Source organism: Hyposmocoma kahamanoa, unplaced genomic scaffold, assembly GCF_003589595.1.
Source record: "Hyposmocoma kahamanoa isolate Upper Pololo Valley unplaced genomic scaffold, ASM358959v1 202, whole genome shotgun sequence".
Lineage (NCBI taxonomy): Eukaryota > Metazoa > Arthropoda > Insecta > Lepidoptera > Cosmopterigidae > Hyposmocoma > Hyposmocoma kahamanoa.
The window spans coordinates 15,750,629-15,771,900 of record NW_020653726.1 but is presented as its reverse complement, the minus strand read 5'-3'; the positions used below and the strand labels follow the sequence as shown (position 1 = coordinate 15,771,900).

Here is a 21,272-nt window from a genome sequence, read left to right as displayed (position 1 = left end):
ATTACCTACAGACTTGAGTTTCGATCGGAGCTAGAACTAAGAATGTATGACAACGTAATTTGACAGTTTCGAAAGCGCCCGCCTTTTCGTTGATGGACTTCGAGAGTAGTCCCATAGGTCATCCATAGTTTGACTGCCTCCGTGGCCGAATGGTTACCATGCTGCACTGCCACGCATAGGTCCCGGGTTCGATTCCCGGGCTGGGAGAAATATTTGTATGGCCTACATTTATTTCTCTCGTGAGTTCGAGTGTAATTTGTGTTTATCTATGTGTGTCCATGGCGCCCGCGACCCAGGGTTTCCCTAGTGCGGGGCTATGTTGTATATGGAGTGGAGTCATTTGCCTGTCAGGTATAAAAAAAAAAAAAAAATGTGCGTTAATATTAATAATGTTATTTGTTGATGACAGTAAGAAGAGACGAGAGTAGGGCTTATAAGACATTTCATCTCAATTATAATGAAGGTAGTCGTTGACAACGAAAGCGGGTAGACAAATAGTCTGTCCTTAAGCTGCCATCTGTCGTTAGCTAGTAACTCTGTGACCTTGGACCGAGTAACCATTCCGAAATATCGGGAAAATGAAAAGCAATCATCGTGGTAAGAAACCTATAATTAGTGATAAACATACTTCGAGTCTATATTCAAAATCATACATTAGTAGTAGAATTCCTTGTGAAAGAGTTCGGTCCAGAGAAGTATTGCTACCTTACCTGTTTCTGCCGCTACGCATTTATGTGAGCATTACCGCATTACGTTTGGAAGGGTAAGGGTGTTAGGGCACATGAGATTTGTCAACTTGTGTCTCAGGGTGACGGGCGCAGTGGCAGTTCCCCTAAGATCTTTGCGATTAAAAGCTCTCATTGGCACTGCAACTGTTATGGACAGGCGTGTCGCTTACCACCAGACGCACGACTTGTTTGTCCCGTCACATGATATTATAAAACAAAATACAACGTACATGTAATATCAAAATGCAATAAAAATTACCAAATTACTACTTTACCTATTTCGAACAAAATTCCTTGTACTAAATTAAAAAAAAACAGATCCAATTATAGTAATAACAAATTAATGCAAACTCTCAAAAGTTTTTAGTCAGAATGTAATAACGAAGTGGAATGCATATCTGCAAAGCCTAATGACTATAATTTTCATTTGAAAGAAAGCACTAGCAGCGATTTTTATTGCTTCAAAATATGCAAAGCCATTACTGAAAAAGTGCAAGCCCGACAGCTAAGTTGTTAATCGCGTGAGCTCGTAATATCCTCAAGAAATTTATGAGCCACGTAAGTTTCAGTGGGCATGAGCTTCAACTCGAGGCTTCCTTTTTCTTACCTACGTTATAGTATTTCGAATTACAAAACCACATTACCATATAAAACAATTATGGCAACGGTAGCCTGTTCGGCACATCAATGACTACATTTCGCTCGGAGAGCAACATTGTCACATTTTTTCAACGCACACACTCATAGCACTCACTAGGGAAACCCTGTGTCGCGGTTGTTATGGATACACACATAGATAACCAGAAATTACACCCAAACTCACGAGGTAAATAAATATACGCCATAGAAATAATTATTTCTCCGGGCCCGGGAAACGAACCTCGGCTCGGGATCTCAGCATGGTCTGCCACCAGCATGGTAACCGTTTGGCTACAGAGGCAGTTTGAGATTTTAGATGTAAGTACAAGTTGTAAACATAATTTTAAAAATTAGCGTGTTTAATTATTCTATTATTCAGTACTAATATAGATATTTTTATAATTATAACGATTATGAAAAAGAAATGAAATGCTGAACAATTTTGGATTTCCAGTAAGTCTTGTTCAAATCACCATAAACAAAACAATAAAGACATCTACTATTTGACGTCATTTTTTAAACACCGAGCGAAAGCTTCAGTTCTGTAACGAACACCGCATGTGACAACACTCGCTATACAACTCGAATGTATCGCGAGTTTATGCGAATATGTGCGTCTGTACAAACCGCGTGGCGGACGTGCACACATACACGCCACTTTTTCACAACTGTAAGTAGTTACCCTACTTATTTTATTTACACTATGGCATTACTCTAACACAGGTCACGATATGCGTGGTAGAGTTACTAGGAAGTCAGGGGAACTGATCTATAAATCTATTTGCACTATCAATCGAGTGGTTATTCATTACAACGATGCCTTACTTTCTCAAACTCTTATCTTATAAAGAATGATTATTCAGGAGACGGCCAAAATTTCCATTTAATTGAAATTTCTTATCAAGGGTGTTAATTTGGGTGCATTACTTTAAGAATAGACAAAAGGCTATGTGTAAATATGAAGGAAATGTTATATGAAATCAGCCTGCAAAATTTGTATATACAATCCATTTTTTGCATTTCAGTAACTTTGATGTTTGGTGACGGAATGGAAACTTAAAATTAAGTTAGACGGCAAACGAAACCAATTCCCACCAAGGAGTTTAAGCTTCACAAAATAAACCACACAACAATTTTGTAACTAATGCTTTTATTTCCGGTGTTCTCAAGGACTATGGACCTTACCGTGTAGAGAATTAAAATAGTCAATGAAACAATAAAGAAACAAACGCATTTTTTAAATATTAATTTTTATCATATTGCGTGTCTAGTACAAACCTGCTTTTAATAACCCTGATAAAAGTATCGTTACGTCGATTCAAACAAACGTAATGTATACTAAATATAGTTTCATTTCGTCTATTCCAAAGAATATCCTTTACTTTTTTAATAGTTATATGAACAGTTTAAAGTTTTGTTTTTCTCTATAAATATGTTTTTTATCAAAGTGTATTAATTTATGTTCTTGTGCTTTTGTGTTATACCTTGTTAAGTGATTATAATGTTTGTTTATGCTTGTATTTGTGCTGAATAAACGTTTTATCTATCTATCTGTCTACTAACAGGAGATTTCATTATTTGTTAGGTTCACAGACCACATAAATACTACATCTATGAAATTAATCGATGCTCTTAACACCACTGTATAAAATGGTACGTATTTGTATAACAAACGAATATAAATAAATAAATATAATGCCTTTTTGATAGTGACAACAAAGGACTAAGTTTAGTTTGCGCTTGCTTGAATCTTTGCCAGCGAGATTTATATTTTAATAGAGTTTACAACTTACCGTTTACAGTTTATATGTGGATAAAAAAATCATAAAAAAATTTTTATTTATGAAAATTGCATCCAATATAAGATAATTATGTACTTAATTACAATTTAAAGTAATATTGTAGTTAAACAAAGTAATGAGGGTTACACAACTATTACGCTGATAGCTTCAAATAAAATTTGATAGCTTGGTATGGGAATGGCATTTCTACTATTCTTAAATTAGTAAAACAATTTAATATTTTTGCCACACCTTTTCATTACTCCAACGGAAGAATTATCTGATTCTAGTATTCGAAAACTCTAACTCAAACCCAAATAACTTTTATTTCTATGTAAGCAAATTATATTTAATATCGCTATTTTGACTAAACTCTACTACTCATTCTTAAAGTAAATTCAAGAAGAAGATAAGAAGGAGTAAGAAACTCTCGTTATAAATAAACATTTTCTATATAAATTTATCACAATTTATCATCTGTAATTAATTATACATATATATCTATAATCTTATTTTATCATTTACAATATTTACATTAAAAAAACATTGATAGAGACTATCTGCAAGAGCTAAACAGATCACTACTACGGATTTTAGTTTTGACTATCCACACATTTCATTGGGAACTGTAATTAATAGTAAATATTTATAAAATCTTTTTTTGTTTTATAATTTCATTTATTATTTAATAAGATGTCGTCTATCTCATTTGTTAATAATTCATTTTATTCAACATCTTAAATTTTGTTTTTGCAATGCCCTTACAGGGCTCATGGTGAGATCATTAATACGAAGAATTAAAAGAAACTAGCTGTTCTTGTCTTCACAAAGTCTCAAATTCATTCAACGATTCCAATTGATCTTCAAAATTTGCCGTTTACAAGGTTTAAAACTATTGTGAAGCAAAAACTTTATAGTAAACGTACAACAACAACAACAAACAACATACAACTTCTTCTTCTTCTGCGTACATGGATGACAATAATCCTTGGTAGTTACCCGTTTAGCTCTTTCAGTATTCTCAATCCAAGATGTTTAAATTAAATATTGTATTGATAAATGTATTCAAATGTATATTTACAAAGAGCAACCTCTAGAGTTTCTTGCTCATTCTTCTCAGGGGAATCTGCCTATGAATGAGCACTTATGTGTTACAACAATGATGAAATAAAGATACTATGTCTATTTAAGAACTCACCTTATTAGGCATATGTAGATATACTCCTTTCTTAAACAGCATCATAGCACAATCAGCGTGTCCATTCAGCGACGCAATATGCATCAGAGTGCTTCCATCTTTTGTTCTTTCGAAGATTGATGCTTTGAACTTGTCAGCAAGGAGTTCAATGATCGTTGCGTGCCCATTCTCTGCTGCGAGATGCATAGGTGTCCGATCTGGAACGAATGTATTTAGAACACGTATGTATCTACTTCTTATTATATACAGAACATTAATCTCTATGAAGAATAGTTCATGTTGTTAACAGTCTATACAACCTCAAATGGCGTTAGTTGATTCTGGATAACAGTGAAGGTGTTGAATCAATTACTTTGGAAAGAATATGTAGTAAAATTCTGTATACAGTGATTACTTATACGGTGACTGCAATACATCTGCTAAATACATTGACCAATGGCTAAATATAGCTTTTTTACACATCAGCGAATGCTGATGCGTAAAAAACCTACATCCTATCTACGTGAAAAAGCTTTCTATTTTCTTTGGTATTCTAAAAAGTTTTATTTCAAAGGTTTTGTGACATTTATTAACAAAAAAAGCAATCTGCATGAAAACAATCAAACGGCCTAGCTCAATCGTTCTGGAATTTTATCAAAAACAACTGAGTTGCTTTTTCCGCATACAGTCTGTTTCTGAAATTGCTGATGAAATTACAGGCACATGGGACTTGTCAACTTATGTCTCAGAGTGACGGGCGCGGTGCTCTGAGTGGCACTTCAACTGTTACGGACAGGCGTGTAGCTTACCATCAGGCGTACGATTTGTTAGTCCTGTCACTTGATATTATAAAAAAATACTCCAGGCACGGCATGGCAACAGACACTGGTTCGAGCCCAATCAGGTCGAAGGAATTTTTGTGTAGTTCGATAGTTGCATCAATAATAATGGAACAAAGTCTATCTTCTACGCACATTATGTTCTTATTTTCTATGAAATTACCTTCGTTATCCGCAATACCAGCATTAGCTCTAACGCCATAGAAGTATTTGACCAAAGGCTCGTCTCCCTCAGCAGCCGCGATGTGCAACGGAGTTTGCCCCGCGCCATTGACTGCATCCACTGAAGCACCGTAGTCCACCAGAATACGCGTCATGTCTACGTCACGTCTCCTGGCTGCTAGGTGGAGGGCTGTGTCACCAGCCGGTGTACTAGCCTGAACATTTTGGTATTTACTAACTTTAGTCGAGACTATCTATGGATAGAAATAAGAACAACACTAACAGGCACGTTACAATTTCCGATTTAAACATCAGTCTTATTGTTTTAGATTTCATGGAAGTATCTTAACAGGCTTACACCAATACCTGCGCGTTTTGCAACGACAAACATACTCGTATGTACTCACGTATATACACAAAATCAGTTACATTCAAGAATGAAACTGTTCAAATATAGCGAATATACTGTAAGTAAATGTCAGTGTTACGTGACGACACAAAAGAAAATTTGAAGCAAAACTTTTAAAAATCCATTCAAAGTTATTGATTTGAGGTTTTTAGAATAGGTTACGCGATATAATTACGTGAAACATACAAGATCTGATATGATATACTTATCATACAATCAACACAATTTGCTCGATTACCTTCAGTTGTTCTGCGGTCTGCGCCGAGAGTAGCTCCCGCACCATGCTCTGGTTGCCCGCCTCCACCGCCAGCAGCAACGGGATTTTACCCCTCTGGAACACCATGTCGCGAATTAGCTTTTTCCACTCCTTCTGTCGTGCGCGCTCTTTATTCAGCTCTATGAAGCTGAGTTCGAGCTTCTGCAAGTCTTTAGCCTGAAGGTTGGCAGGTGGACTTCTGGTACTTGAACGCACACTCAAATTCGCACTCCGCGGCGCATCGCGGTCGTTTTCAGACATGACGCCGAAACTCCCTCAGTCTCTGCACTGAATTCCATTCGGGGCAGCGCGGCTAGACACCAACTCACGCTAGTTGCGGATTGGCACTGCACGAATGCCACCAAATAGTGGTACCACAGACAACCGTATGCAATTTTTGCAATCGCAATCTTCGTAGGCGGTTCGACAGCACATAAAATTGATTGACTCCCGTTAGTTCTTACTCAATTTTGATGCATGCATGCATTCTGGTCTTTACCGCCGATAGTCTCACGAAATATACGTACTTGCCCCTCCATAGCTAGTATTTTTAGAAATACGAAGAAATTGACGAGAACATGGTAAAGGTGCCTTCCTCTAGGCGTGCCGAAGGACCGACTGAGACGTATTGTAACAAAATTAGTAATTTTGAATTTCTGCGCTGACGTTATAACTAATATTCCGCGAGTGATTTGCATTGTAAATTCGCGTTGTGACGTTTGCCGAGGGCTAAAGCTCGACGGATAATTAGCTAGTTTCTATTCGCGAAGGGGTGGGCCATATACTTGGTGGTTTCAGTAACGGAATGTCCTTAGAACATTAACCTTGGCGTTACGCAGTTTAGGAAAATTAATATTCGGCTTGGTGTGTTAGCGGCACGTGAGGATTCGCCTTGTTTTGGAGTTTTGGAAGTTTTTATAGCTCTATTCAATTGTTGGCGGGTGGCAGTGGGCTTTGTTTACAGCAGCGGTGGAGGGTGTTTTCGGTTGTAGTTCCTCAATCGCGGCGGATGGCGGTGCCAGGCGACTGCGACAACCGCTGCACGCGATCGCCGCTGCATCCCTCCATACTCGCGCTACCGATATTCGCCAATCGCTATCCCAATGACAATAACAATAAAGTTCAAATTTATTACCGTCAAATTCCCGTTATGTTGTGGCTGGAAAATGAACGTCACAATTTCGCATATATTTTTGCTTATTATTTAGTTCTACGATGCGTACAAAGGTGGTCGACATTTGTTTTGCGCTCCTGAAGTCATGACACGTCAACTTTTAATGCTAATTTCAGACGCATACTAATGAAATACGGTTTATGCATACTTTTATGTGAAGGTAGTTAGTTAAAGGTGTGCATAGTACGCAATGAGATCCATAGATGGCGCTACTAGTCCTATTTCTGCATCCAGGAATTCGCAATTGTTTGGAACTTGTTCGATATTTTCAAAACAGATAAAGTTTGAACTATCGTTTTTTTAACATATTTTTAAAAAAGAGGATGTTCTAATTCGATTATATTTTTGTTTTGTTTTGTGTGTATGTTACGCGAATAAGTCGACTTTTGTGAAAGGATTTCGATGGTTCTTTTTTGTTGGAAAAGAGGTACTTCAGTAGTGGTCCCATCCAAATTTCAAGAATATATCCCACTTTTAAGGGAGACAAATTAGGGGATGAATCCGGTTTATTGGATTTCACCCACGTTCCGTTGACCGATATCAATAAAACTTGGCAAATAGATGTAACAAACACAGCGAAAGCGGATATGCAAAATTTTGAGGTCGGTTTTTTTAAATAAAAGTTGTTATTTACAGTTAGTCTATTACATATTTTCAAGTATCTACACAATTTAATAATTGTACGACAAAATACGTAATTTCGTATTCATTTTATGCAGTCAAATAGTTTAGTAGAAAACCTAGAAAAAATAATTAAAAAAGAACGAGTAGAAAAAGAACAATAACGTATATGAAAACGTTCTTCTTTTTCATGTAGCTATTGCATACTTTAAGAAATACGGATAACAGTTTTTCACATTTTTGATGGATGAGGACCTGCAAGGATACCTTGAACCGCAACAGGTTACTTTAGGATACCCACTTTAATTTTAGAGTCGATGCAACCTCAAATATCTTTGGTTGATTCCGCATAATAGTGAAATTGTTGAATGAATCACTTTGGAAAAAATATATAGTAAAATTGAGGGTATACACTGATTACTATATGGTGTGAAAACACGGTTCCTAGAAAATTTCACGATAGAAAAAAATTATAAACTTATCTCGAAGTTTTACAACAATGATTTTTATATCAACTGAACTAAATAGAACGCGTACAGGTACTATACGATATACATGTTTCAAATCGCTTTAATTTCGTTTGTAGAAAAATACATTCTGAAATAAAGCCAGTGCCTCTGCTGTTGCAAGCAAAATGAACCGTGTTAGTATGGGGAAAAATTGAAATTCGAGCTGAGGCAGTATTGACTCTTAACATCAGAAATATATTGGTTTCCATACCAGATGGCTGATTGCGCCGGGAAGAACAAAACTATATAGCTAGAAGTGCTGTTGACTACACTACATCTCTGATAGGGATATAAATATCACACCTTTCTGAGATACTATGGTGCGAACTGATCTAGATTGATACTTCGGAGGTCGCTTGTGCACTAAGTCCGATTCAAATCCGATAAAATACGAATATCGCTTATACACCTAGAGATAAAACATCGAGTATATAATCAGAAATAGAGACGAAATGTCATTTAGTTTGTTTGAAAACTATTCTGCCATCTCATTACTGTGACAACTGTGCTCCGATTGGCTAGCCCGAGTTCGAAACAATTGACGGGTGTCGTCAATGGGTGTCGTCAACTGTTTCACTTCAAATCTACCAGTTAACTTGAGCTTTGCTATAATGGACGAAAATTGCAAAATTACATATTTAATATTTAATTACCGATGAAATGTGATTCCGTTTGTTTTGTAATTAGATGGTTTGCTGTTTTTCCCACACCACCGAATAGAACAGCAAGGCATTGTTAGAGATATTATCTTTATTACAATAAATACAGAATATTTTTTGGAATATACGGAGACGTACAAACAGGTAGTTGGCCTGTCTATATTTCAGTACAAACGAGTACAGTACAAACGTTGATATTTATAAGAGCTATATCGCTAATGTGTTACCAGGAATCTATGGCCCTTATTTCTTCTCTATTTCTGGTTATATACTCGATGAGATAAAATTATCCCTGTGACATTTCGAACTGTCATTTCTCAGATTCGAAAAGAACACGAATCGGATGTAGTGCGCCAATGCGCTTTAGTATAATAAGACAAGTATAGTAACTCCATACAAACTATATGTATCTGCGTGCCGTGTACAAACGCACACACATTCGCATATTTTCGCGATGCATCCCGCGCATCTTTCATTATAATGCGAATGTGTACGTCCGAACGCGGTAGATACGTGGCGGGCCTGGATCTCCAACTTGATATTTTGCATTTGGAGATTTTTTTATTTGTGAACTTTGGATATTGGATTTGAGAATATGTTCATTTGACTCATTTACGTCCATTGGCTTAAAATTTGTAGTGCGATGTACAGTATTGTTATATGATTTAACAGACAAATTTAAATTATTTAAATAAAATGTTGAACAATGTTTAATACCATACTTTTTATTAACTTCTGAAAAGGAGCATTATAAAACTCTTTCCCCAAATCTGTTTGTAAGTAAGAAGGACTCCGACACGAAATATTTAAAATTAGCTGCATAGCTTTTACAATATCATCTTTCGCTTTTGATTTTACTTGCACCGTCCATGCAAACTTAGAAAGTGTATCAATCACAACAAGTATATATTTAAAGCCTTTGTTAAAACTAGAATATTTTTTCACGTCAATAAGATCTGCTTGCCATATCATCAAATAATCATCAATTCCTTTAATTATTGTTGCACGATGAAGAAAATTCTCGCCGGTTTATGGAGTTCTTCTACAACAGTATGTTTACTCGTGATGTCTTGTTCTGTATTTTTGTAATGATTTTATCAATGTCTGTCTTAGTATAGTAAATAGTCAACATATTATTATAAGCCGCGCTGCTACGTATGAATGAAATATTCTACTATGATATTAGCGACAAACTGGTCCGTCATAAGATCTTTGCGATTTAAAGCTCTGAGTGGCACTGCAATTGTTATGGATAAGCGTGTCGCTTACCACCAGGCGCACGACTTGTACGTCCCGTCACCTGGTATTATGAAAAAATAAGAAAATGGCAAAGAAAGTTGATGCGGTTGGGGCATGTAGAGTGGATAGATGTAAGAAGAATTATCAAACCGATTTATGATGCGAATATGGATGCAACGGTTTTAAGAAGACTTCACAGAAGGACTTACAGATTGATCAGATCAGTGAAGTCCTCAAAAAGGCAGGGAGCCGAAGTGTTAGCATTCTTTGTAAACGCAAAACGTATCAAGCGTTGTAAATGTACACTTGGCTATTAAAAAGCTAATGTCATCTTGACATTACGATTACTCTTGCTTCTCTGTCATTCATTGTATGGACGTGTTATTTAATAAGAAAATATATCCATCCAACGTTGTTTCAATTATAAACCAACACGAAGTGACAAGAATAAAAGAAGTTGTATGAAAAGGGTAGTTGATGTATGTGAGGTTAGAAAGATAGTAGTAGAACATAAGTTCCCAAACGCGCATCGCCCACTTGGACAATAAAAAAATAATTCAGCGCCCGCTTACCACCACGTGCCCGCCTTGTTCGTCCCGCCACTTGATATTATAAAAAAAACAAACGATAGAAACTGGCGGCAACAAAAATTTACCGACCCCATCTGGTCGTAGTCGTATGTCCTTGCCGGCAGCAGTGAGTAACGCGCGCAGGATGCTCGTGGCCGTGCCTGTCTGCCTGCTCGCCACCAAGTGCACCGGAGTTTGTTGTCGGCTCTGCAATAAATGTTATAATTTAATTGCGACTATGATTGTAGATACATACACAAATTCACAATTAAATTTTAAAAATTCACGCAATATAAATTTATTCATTCTATGCATTGACTTACAAATAAATGGACGACGGGTCTAATACAAAAACCACGAAAAAAATGTCCCAAGTCAACCTATTCGAAATTTAAATTGTAATGTCATCGCAGTATCGCGCTGTCAGTAGAACAAATGAAGACTGAAGCGGAGTTTGGCGCTCTGTATACGATTTTAGCACCTTACAAGTGCGGACACTTTTTAGCGCGGACCCGACGTCCATATAATTGTAAGTCAATGATTCTATGATCGAAAACTTTTATCGATATACCCGTCTCTAGCAAATGTAGTGTGATGAAGTAACCTTTGCACGCTGTCGTAAAAAATTATGAATTTTAGAAAAAAAAATGTTTACCCGCTCATTTCTTATAAATAAACATTAATTTGGTGCTATTTTTACTTTAATTTAAGGTATTTACTTAAATACCTTAAATTAAATACGTCTTACTGTGCAGATTTTTATTAACTGGATCATTGACCTCACATGGAATCGAACCCGGGACCTCAGAGGTAAAAACCGGTGTGCAAATTACTCGACCACAATGGTCGTCAAAATTGAAATATTATCCTTAGAAAACCGGATGTTTTTAGTTAACAGGTCCCATGTTTTAGCAACTATATTTTGTCGCCTACTGAATAATTAGTGATTTTCTGATATACTCACTCCCCCGGTGGCAAAAGGGTCAACTCCTCGTTTGGCCAGCAGTAGCTTGACAATATCCTCTCGCGAGTACATAGCCGATATGTGCAGCACATTGTAGTTATCCTGGGAATGGAGGAAGATAGTCAGATTACAGTACTACCACAACTATGTAGCTAGAGATTTGGAAAATATACGATAAAGTCACAGTGAACAAGAATTACAAACAATCTATTAAGTGTAAATTATCAAACTCCAGTGTTTTTTTTAATCCCCGATGCGAAATGAGAGGGGTTGAAGCCTTTACCTGTGTATCTGTCTGTCTGTATGTATGTCTGGACCGTAGTCACAAATATATACAGTGTGTATATATTTGTCTATGACGTAAGCATGTGTCATGGCGACTTTTATAGTTTCATCATTTCCGTAATTGTGTTCAGAGAGTATATGTACTACGTCCGATTCGTATCAGGGGGTCTACTCACGATCTCCGTCCGACATCCGTCCGAAACAATTACTGTCAAATAAGTAATATTCGACAAAATTAAAAGACAAGTATCAAGTATGAAGCTTCATTCGCATCACGCGTCTTTTCTTTTGGTCAAGTATTGCTTATTTGACAGTAATTGTTGACGGAGATCGAGAGTAGACCCCCAGTTCCGAATCCGAGTAATGACGATTTGAAATGTCACAGGATCTTTTTATCTGTACGTGTAAAAGCGATATTCGTATTGTCTCGGATTTGAATCGCACTTAGTGCACAAGCGATTACCGGGCGAAGTCGGTCCGAGTTTTCTAGATTTGTACTGTCTCGAATTCGGAACTAATACGAAGCGTATGCTGTGCGTAAACGCTCTGTGTAAAAAATGAATTTAATGCATATTGTTATACATATACAGAGTTATTTATATTACTAACAACATAAACCAACCGAATCATCCGTAGAACAAAGATCCATATGCAAGACTACTTGTTCTCAGATCTGTGGATGTCAGATCGTCCGTAGTTCGTTTTTTGTATTTCCGAAACGAAATGAGATATATAAATTCTCAAAACATCTTTAGTTAGGCCTTAGTTGTACTTGGTATCATAAAATATAGCACTGGGCAATAAGCTGTGAGTACCTTACGCCGATTGGCACGTGACGGCAAGCATTATAGTGTTTGCCATCAAGACGATAAGAAGAAGTTGGAAATATGGTTTGTTTGCAAAAAGTTGTCTGCATGTTTATATACAAAATGTTAACAATGTATAGACATTGTTAACATTTTGTATATAAACAGTCGTAAGGAAGCATTAAATCCATTAGCAGTACTTTGGTAGCTCACGTGCAATGTTTCTTTGCGACTAACATCGCGTGCTTTGCCTCCGACGACTACGGCCCTAGCTATTATATCTACACCCTTGTCGCGTTGACTGACTGAGTAATGTGTACAGCAAAATTGTTGACCAACCGCGCAAGAATAGTTCAAGCTCTTACATCGGACAAGCTATAACCTTTCCTGAGGTAGGAGTCCCCTTCACAATGTTTTAGGTAGGTGAAAAAGATTGTTATATGAAACGGCCAGTGTACATTTATCTTCTCATAAATTGTAAATTTAGTTAAAAGTAAACACAGAAATTAAATAATCCAGACAAGAAAAAGAAAAGTACATCGATAAACCTTATTATGGAGGCAATAAAAATGCCAAGAATTTTCCTACGCAACTCTACATTTTGTAATCAGGCAAGTGACCCGTTTTATTTCTTAAATGAATGGCAGGTGCTAATAAACTGTTACTCAGCTATTAACATAGAAAATTAACACCCCCTACCCCTTGTCCACCCCTGTTTAACCCTCTTGAGTGGAACAGACGCCTAATTCCTGTGTTGCGTGCGTGAATCGGTCCTTGCCAATTGTTTCGCTTCAAACTCGCTGACGCTGTGTTTTTTCGGAATGTCAGGGTCCCTGAATCAGGAATGAGTCAGTGGCACCAGTACGTTGACCTTTGTTGTAAATCTTTGTCATCCAGTTAAGAAATCGCAGGAAATGATGTAGTTCAGAATGAGTAAGCCTTGATTGGTGAACGTTTTAGTGAATTACACATTTAGTAACAATATAAGCTCCTTGTGAAAGAGTTCGTCGAGGGAAGTACTGCCACCTTACCTATTTCTGCCTCCAAGCAGCAATGTGAGCATTGCTGCGTTACGATTTTAAAGGGTAGAGGTGCTGGTGAAATTACAGGCACTGGGACTTGTCAACTCATGTCTTAAGGTGACGGGAGCGGTGGCAGTGCCCCTCGGATCTTTGGGGTTTAAAACTCTGAGTGGCACTGCAACTTTTATGAACCTGTGTTTCTCTAACCACCAGGTGCACGACTCGTTCATCCCGTCTCTAAAAAATGTTTTTTAAAACTTAGATACATAAACATAAAAAAGTACGCAGCAAATTATTTCTCGAAAACTATATTTGTTTGCGAACGAATAGAAAATATTCAATAAATGTGACATAGTATAGTGCAACGCATGCACCATTTCCAACTTAATAACAATAATTTCCTTACAAAGTGGTGCAAGTGTGTTACCAAAGGTGCCTTCTCTTTCCATATTTGCGTGTGGGCAGCATTATTAACATAAATTAGACTTGAGGTCAGACAAAGTTAGGCAAAGTTGAAGGAGGTTTGGAATAAGACAAATTACATTTTCCCGTAAATGTGTAGGTTGGTTGAGTTAGGCACCACCATGCCTCACCAGGTCATGAGCATAAATGTTTCTTATCAAGCATCTGTGCCGGCTGAGTCGCCATAACTTGTAGGCGATGGTACTTGAATTCGTGCGGTTATTTTTTTACAAAATTTTGCTCTACAGAAATGTTATTTATTATTTTGCCTCTTATTTTCTAATATACGAAAACATTACAATGTTTAAAGGATCCAATACATTAATATAGTAGTTAGTCTATATATGAGAAGAGGCCTTCTCTCACAATGAAAGGATTATAGTTCCCACACGGGCCCAACTTCACACGCATCATTAAACAGCTTTTACATATGTCAGGTTTCGTCACGATGATAGGTGTGTTTCTTCAAATTTAATTTCGCACATAAATTACCAAAAACTCAGAGGTATAAGTACGAATTCGAATCCACAACCCTCTGTTTGAGAGGCGTTAACCATTAGAACACGTTCCCATTATGTCGTAGTGATAGATATCATGCTGTTTAAAGTGTCGTGTCTTGTATACTTAAATGAAGTTGTTCACATTATAGCAAATACGATTAACTGTTTTTTGTCGTTACGACCACAGACTGTCGTGACAATTGGCAGAGCTAGAACGACAGTCGTTCGACGATAAACAAAACAAACGATAAAAACGTGACGACAGATAATCGCAGCTTTAAACAATTCCGTCGTGCAAACGACAAAGCGGTTGCCGTGAACCAATAAATTGTCATCACGATCTAGTGGGAACAGCTACACAAAACAGTCGTTCAACGATAAAATAAACGTCTACGACACAGTCACGACAGATAGTCGTGACATGGGAACAGGCTAGACGCGACAGTCGTCCAACGACAAACAAAACGTTACGACATAATGGGAGCGCGCCCTTAGGCTACCACGACTGTTAATACATATACCCAAGACCATGACTATAACATTGATGACATGAGTATAAAATTGATTTTATAGGATATATAAAGAATATATGGATGATATTTTCAACCTTGTTAAAAGACCATCATCATATAAGAAAAAATATAAATGTGTTTTGGTCGACAAACTTGATTTAATGCCCTTAAAATTTTATTACCATACCCCCGAACTGATCGCATAGGCATACATATGTATACATAGCGCATAATTACAGCCAAGTGTAAATTGATTTCTTGCTCCATTTGGAGCGGCGTAACGCGATTATGGACGCATAGCTAGATCGAACATTATGATTACATGTGACGCTATGGAACCTAGTGGCCTATAGAATGAATTTAAGAATATATTTTCAACCATTACAGTCTAAAACAAAAAGTTGCTACATCTGAATTTGTTTTCATTGTATCCACGTAGGCATATGCCTGTATGGTAAAGAGTAAATTTTGAAAAATAAAACTATTTTTATCCGATACAAATCACGTATGTTTTTTCAAACAAACCAAAGTTTGCCCTTTATAGTATAGTGAAAAATAGGGTGCTTTGCATTAATATAAAATATCACAAGTTTATGACTTTAGTTAGATAGAGAATTAGAATTTAGTTAGACACCTCAGTCAGCCGTGGCCACGGGTACTGCAGAGCCCGAAAGTGTGTTTTAAGGAAGGTGATTTCAACTTTAAGGAGTAAATGTTATTACAAAAAGGGAAATAGCTTTAAAAGTCTACGTAATTCCTATGGAAATAAAAAAGAAATAAGAATAAAGTACATATTTCTGAATTCAAATTATTACGTGTATAAATATAATCTAATAAAATTAATGGACTTAAAAATGCATTCGGAGATCCGAAGATTGCCGAGGGATATTAAAAAAAATGTTTGTACTGTAGAGTAAAATGGACAGAAGCTTAAAAATTATCACGAAAGTTAAAGATGACAATTTTCAAATGATCGTAAAGATTTACCTACTTCTTGATCTATTCATATAACGACATTATTATTTTTCGCAAATAAAACTTGGTTACATGCAAAAATACTATTTTAGGAACCAAGATTGCTTAACTTCGTAACCCAAAGAAATTCAATTACTAAGAATGTTTGTAACGTTTCTTATTCACGAAATTAGAGCAAACTTTCATGACGTAAGCAATAAAATATTGCGTCTCATAAAAACGAGGAAAATTTTCGTAGCAGCCATTTTTGTGGCCACTAAAATTATCTACTGCAATGTAGTTATGCCACCACAAATAACATCTGCTTGTTTTAATGTTCCATAAAATTCTGTGTAATTTACACGAGAAATTATGACATATTAATCGTAAATAACAAGTTCCTTTTAGACCCTTAAATGGTAGCACTAGAGTTGTAAGTTATCGATATTTATGTAATAAGAATTTATTATCGCTTTAAAATCGTAAGTAAATTAGATTCAATAGTAATATATAAATCGTACCTTTGGTAGAATAAAGCCACATGTGATCATACTTCAAAAGTGCTTTTATCGCAGGAAAGTTAAACAAATAAAACGAACTATATGAAACAAATTATGTTAATGAAATAACTCATGATTAAACAACTCATGAAATGTAATAGAAGAATAACTCTCCTGTTTAAGAGTCGATACTATCTCAGTCCGAATTAAAATTTTTCCCGTATTGAATCGATTCTATTGCGCGGGTCGAACGGCAGGGTTTTCAGAATTTATTTTTTTTACAAACGAAAATAAAGCCAAAACGAAAAAAAATATATATCGTACACGAGTGTTCTATTTAGCTCAGTTGATATGAATAAAATCATTGGTATATGTAAACTAGCTATTGAATACAGCGGTTTTCTTGTATACTTTCGAGTTAAGGTTGTGCTTTTTTCTATCGTGAAGCTTTTTAGGAATCGCATTTTCACATCGTATACTAATCAGTGCATATCCTCAATTTTGCTATACATTTTTTCCAAGGCGTTTGATTCATCACTTTCACTGTTATGCAGAATCAACCAAAGCCATTCGAGGTTCAAGACTCTTAAACATAAAAAAACTTATAAAGCTAACACGGCCAAACGGCTAGCTACCAGTAGAATAATTAAGTTATTTAATTCGCAACCTTTTTTAAAAAGTTCCTTGAACTAATTTTGTTCGTAGAATCTTTAAACCTATCTCATTCTTCTTCTTATCGCATCGATAGCATACATTATATTATCGCGATCCAGATATGTTTGCCTTCGTGGTGAAAGTATTTGACAACCAGTGTAAGGTATTCGCCGATCGTTGCCCACGGTGCGCCAGATGGAAAGGCGGTGCGAGAAGGCTCCTCTCTCTCATTGAAAAGTTATCAATTTGCAAATCTGGGGTCTTACTATGAACTCTTATTACGATTCACTTTGGGATATCAAATGAATCGCTGTAAGACAGCGCTACATGAAGTGCATTTCACCATCCCGCTGTTTTGTCGTTACGAACCTATACTATTATAAGAGTTCATGGTAAGGCCTCTGGCTTTATTGCACGAAAGGGGAGAATTCTATTATTTTGTGCATATTAGGGATAGTCGATAACTTATTTATAGTTAAATACGAGAGTTACAAAATGTCTCATTTGTTTCATGTAATTCAATTATTATTATGACTTTCATGTCGTAAAAGAACTTTTGACGTATAGATAGTCCCGTGTGGCTTTATTATATCATGGTCTAACAACTCAATACTGCTGTTAATCGCGATTCAAGACAGCGTAGTCGGGTATTAAGTACCTATTGGTCCATCGACAAGCTGCAATTTATCATCAAAGCTATTTTAATTTCTAGTGATAACAAACAAATCAACTAGATGGCGCTTATTGCGCAGACTTTTAGGATGAGGCCAGACGAGCGTAATTTTGTGTTTGCGCTCGACGGAAATTCGACGAACAGACAAACGAGTTTTATTCAGTTGCTTTTAAGCGTTATACGGAGTGTTTGTGTCGTAATGGTGTAATGGATCGTTTGAAAATAGTATGCATTTATGAAACATTGGAAGACGATGTTAGAAAAAGAATCTGGGTACATCCACTCAATATGAAACGATTAAAGTATAGGCAGTTTCATTATGTACAAATTTATGTGAAAATCCAGAACAATTTGTTAAGTACTACCACATTCCAATAAATGTTTTCAAGAATTATTGAGCCGGCTAAAATCTTTTATTACTAAGTCAGTCACAAATATGAGACAAGCCATCAGTCCAGAGGAAAGACTAATCATAACAATTAAGTAAGTTGTTAAATTATTTATATCTTAATCTCCGAATGAACATTTTCGCAAGAAACGTCTATACTCATGCGCATCCTATACCAAAGTGACCCCTTCCGTCACCCCTACCTCCACTCGCGCCAGCCCGTCACACGATGCGACCGAAAGTCAGTCGACGCCCATGAGTCGGCAGATAAATCATTTTGCGTCGTCGCAAACTACGCAACTCAAACTACGCGACTCACAACTCACAAAATTATGTTCTTTTATTTTGTGTAGGATTAGCGCCATCTATCCGTATTAGGAAGCGGTAACTTATAAATTTGTTTGTAACACACAATGCCATCTATTGACGCGCATATTTGTCAAAGTTCAAATAATGATGTTACCTCATGATCAATATTTTCAATAATATTTACAAGGAAATAAACTGACTTCTTAAATTTCATATTAAAGAGGAATTAATTTGATATCCACGGCCATTATACAATATAAATTAATTGCAGGCTAGGTATTGATCAATGCCATCTAGACATAAGACGAAATTTTGACTATTTTTAGAGCTACAATCTGTAGCATGGAGACTAGCAGTTCTCTTGTGTTATAAGATCCATGATTAGGTATACCAAAGGTATGATTTAGATAGATTGCACGCTCATTCTGTAGCCGCGTTCGAAATAAAGAAATGTGATTAAAATCTATGTAGAAATGTGATTGTTTGAGAGAAATGGACATAAAAATTGGTAGAAATACATACATTGTTTCTTGCGCCGACGTCTGATCCAAGATCGATGAGCCGCTCTACGAACGAGGTGCGATTGTCCTTCACGGCGTACATGAGTGGCGTCATGCCAGTCGCCTGCAACACGTAATAATATATTTTTAAACACATATTTGTAACTAGCTAATTTGAAAAGAAAAATTAAGAGAAAATGATCACAATTATTTCGTTTATTTTTTTGCATCCAGTGTAGCCAAAACTGTTCAAAACACTGCTGATTAATTTTTCCTCTAATTAAAATTATCTTTATTAAATAAAAACTGAACTTATTTAGTAAAGTAACTGGTTTCACCATTGACTTACAAATAAATGGACGACGGGTCTAATACAAAAACCACGAAAAAAATGTCCCAAGTCAACCTATTCGAAATTTAAATTGTAATATCATCGCAGTATCGCGCTGTCAGTAGATCAAATGAAGACTAAAGCGGAGTGTCGCGCTCTGTATACGATTTTAGCGCCTTACAAGTGCGGACACTTTTTAGCGCGGACCCGACGTCCATATAATTGTAAGTCAATGATGTTCACGTTGTGTTTTGGATCAAGCAACGCTAAAAAGTAAAAGCCATTAATTTTCGACTCGAGCGTCATTTTTTTTTTATTTGAGGAACTATACACTCATCCTTTTTTCATGTTATGCGTATTTATAATTCCGCAATAATTTCTATTTCATTTTTAATACAAATATCGAACATAAAGAAAAATTCCTCCGATCTGACAGACGAGGTATTGGAGAAAAAACTGTCATAGATTTCTCACGTCTGTTTTTTTTTTCACCGCAGCGCCGTCTGCGGTGAAAAAAAAAACAAATGCAAAAAAATCATAGGTCCGCTAACACAATCTGTAGCTCAGTTGGTAGAGCGGTCGCCCTAATATGGCACAGATGCAGATTCGTATCCTGTTAGATTCCTTTATTCCCACTAGTTCTGATACAGTTCTGTTGACAGAACTACAGCTACCTATTTTCCCATTTGTTCTATTAATAAATAGACAGTTTTCTTCACAGAATTAATTTGTGAATTGAATTACTGAGAATTTTCTCTGGCACTAGTTCATCGAACCTTGTGGAGTAGAAGTAGGGTAATTTCACAAAAAAGAAATTAATATCGTGGTAGGACTACACCTTAATATTAATTACAAACAATTATTACTATTGTCTTCTTAATTGTCTGAACATTATCAGTGTTTATCTCAAGTGTCTCCAGGCATTTTAGCCAAAACAAATATTTACTATGTTGTCGAAAATACATTTAAAATCATTTTTACGAATTTCCACATAGAAGATTAAACAAGAAAGTTTACGACGTCTATCTAGCCACATCACATGGAGGTTATTTCTGCCTACAGACTTGTAATGGAACAAATATTTATGATTTTGTATCCCGTTTGATATTTTCATTTCAGAACTGAAAATGCACTGGTTAATGTTAATTTCGGATTAATTTACTGGATGTTGATTGGCTTTCATGATATGAAATGTAAACTGAAACCGGGATTGTTATGTACGAATAACAATGTTATACTCGTAATTACTCATCGTCGTTTTAGAATGAATACCTCAAACGTCATTTCTATGTAATTTTTCTGGACAAAGACAAAAATATGATGTAAAACATAGTAAACACAGTAATGTTTGTAGGTAGCATTTAAATTTTGTTGAATTATATGAATTATATTATATGAAAGAGGTTTCAAATGCCATGTTACTTTAATAATATAAACAAGAAAAGTTGAATTATTGAATTTAATTGATAAATAATGAATTGAAACTACCATGATATTCAATTATTTTTCGTGAAATTACTCTACTAGTTCGTTATAATTATTAATACAAAGAACCAGCGCCTTCAGCATTCCGTGTCCGACTTCAGATCGTACTTGCGTAGTTGAACTACTCCGACATATAGCTTTCTTCATGTATAATTACAAAAAAAA

The 21,272-nt window shown here is 36.1% G+C and overlaps 1 protein-coding gene across 1 annotated transcript in view; it reads right to left on the bottom strand.

The window, feature by feature from the left end:
* LOC113227156 (serine/threonine-protein phosphatase 6 regulatory ankyrin repeat subunit B) overlaps window positions 1-20,906 on the bottom strand; it is a 35,788-nt gene extending 14,882 nt beyond the window's left edge. Inside the window, exons 1-7 of the mRNA XM_026460034.1 lie at window positions 20,895-20,906; window positions 19,314-19,415; window positions 11,727-11,828; window positions 10,853-10,969; window positions 5,974-6,066; window positions 5,328-5,541; window positions 4,347-4,543 (exon numbers count right to left, since the gene is read on the bottom strand). Of these exons, the coding sequence (XP_026315819.1) occupies window positions 4,347-4,543; window positions 5,328-5,541; window positions 5,974-6,066; window positions 10,853-10,969; window positions 11,727-11,828; window positions 19,314-19,415; window positions 20,895-20,906 (837 nt within the window). The remainder of the gene's footprint in view (window positions 1-4,346; window positions 4,544-5,327; window positions 5,542-5,973; window positions 6,067-10,852; window positions 10,970-11,726; window positions 11,829-19,313; window positions 19,416-20,894) is intronic.
* Between the last annotated feature and the right edge of the window lie 366 nt (window positions 20,907-21,272).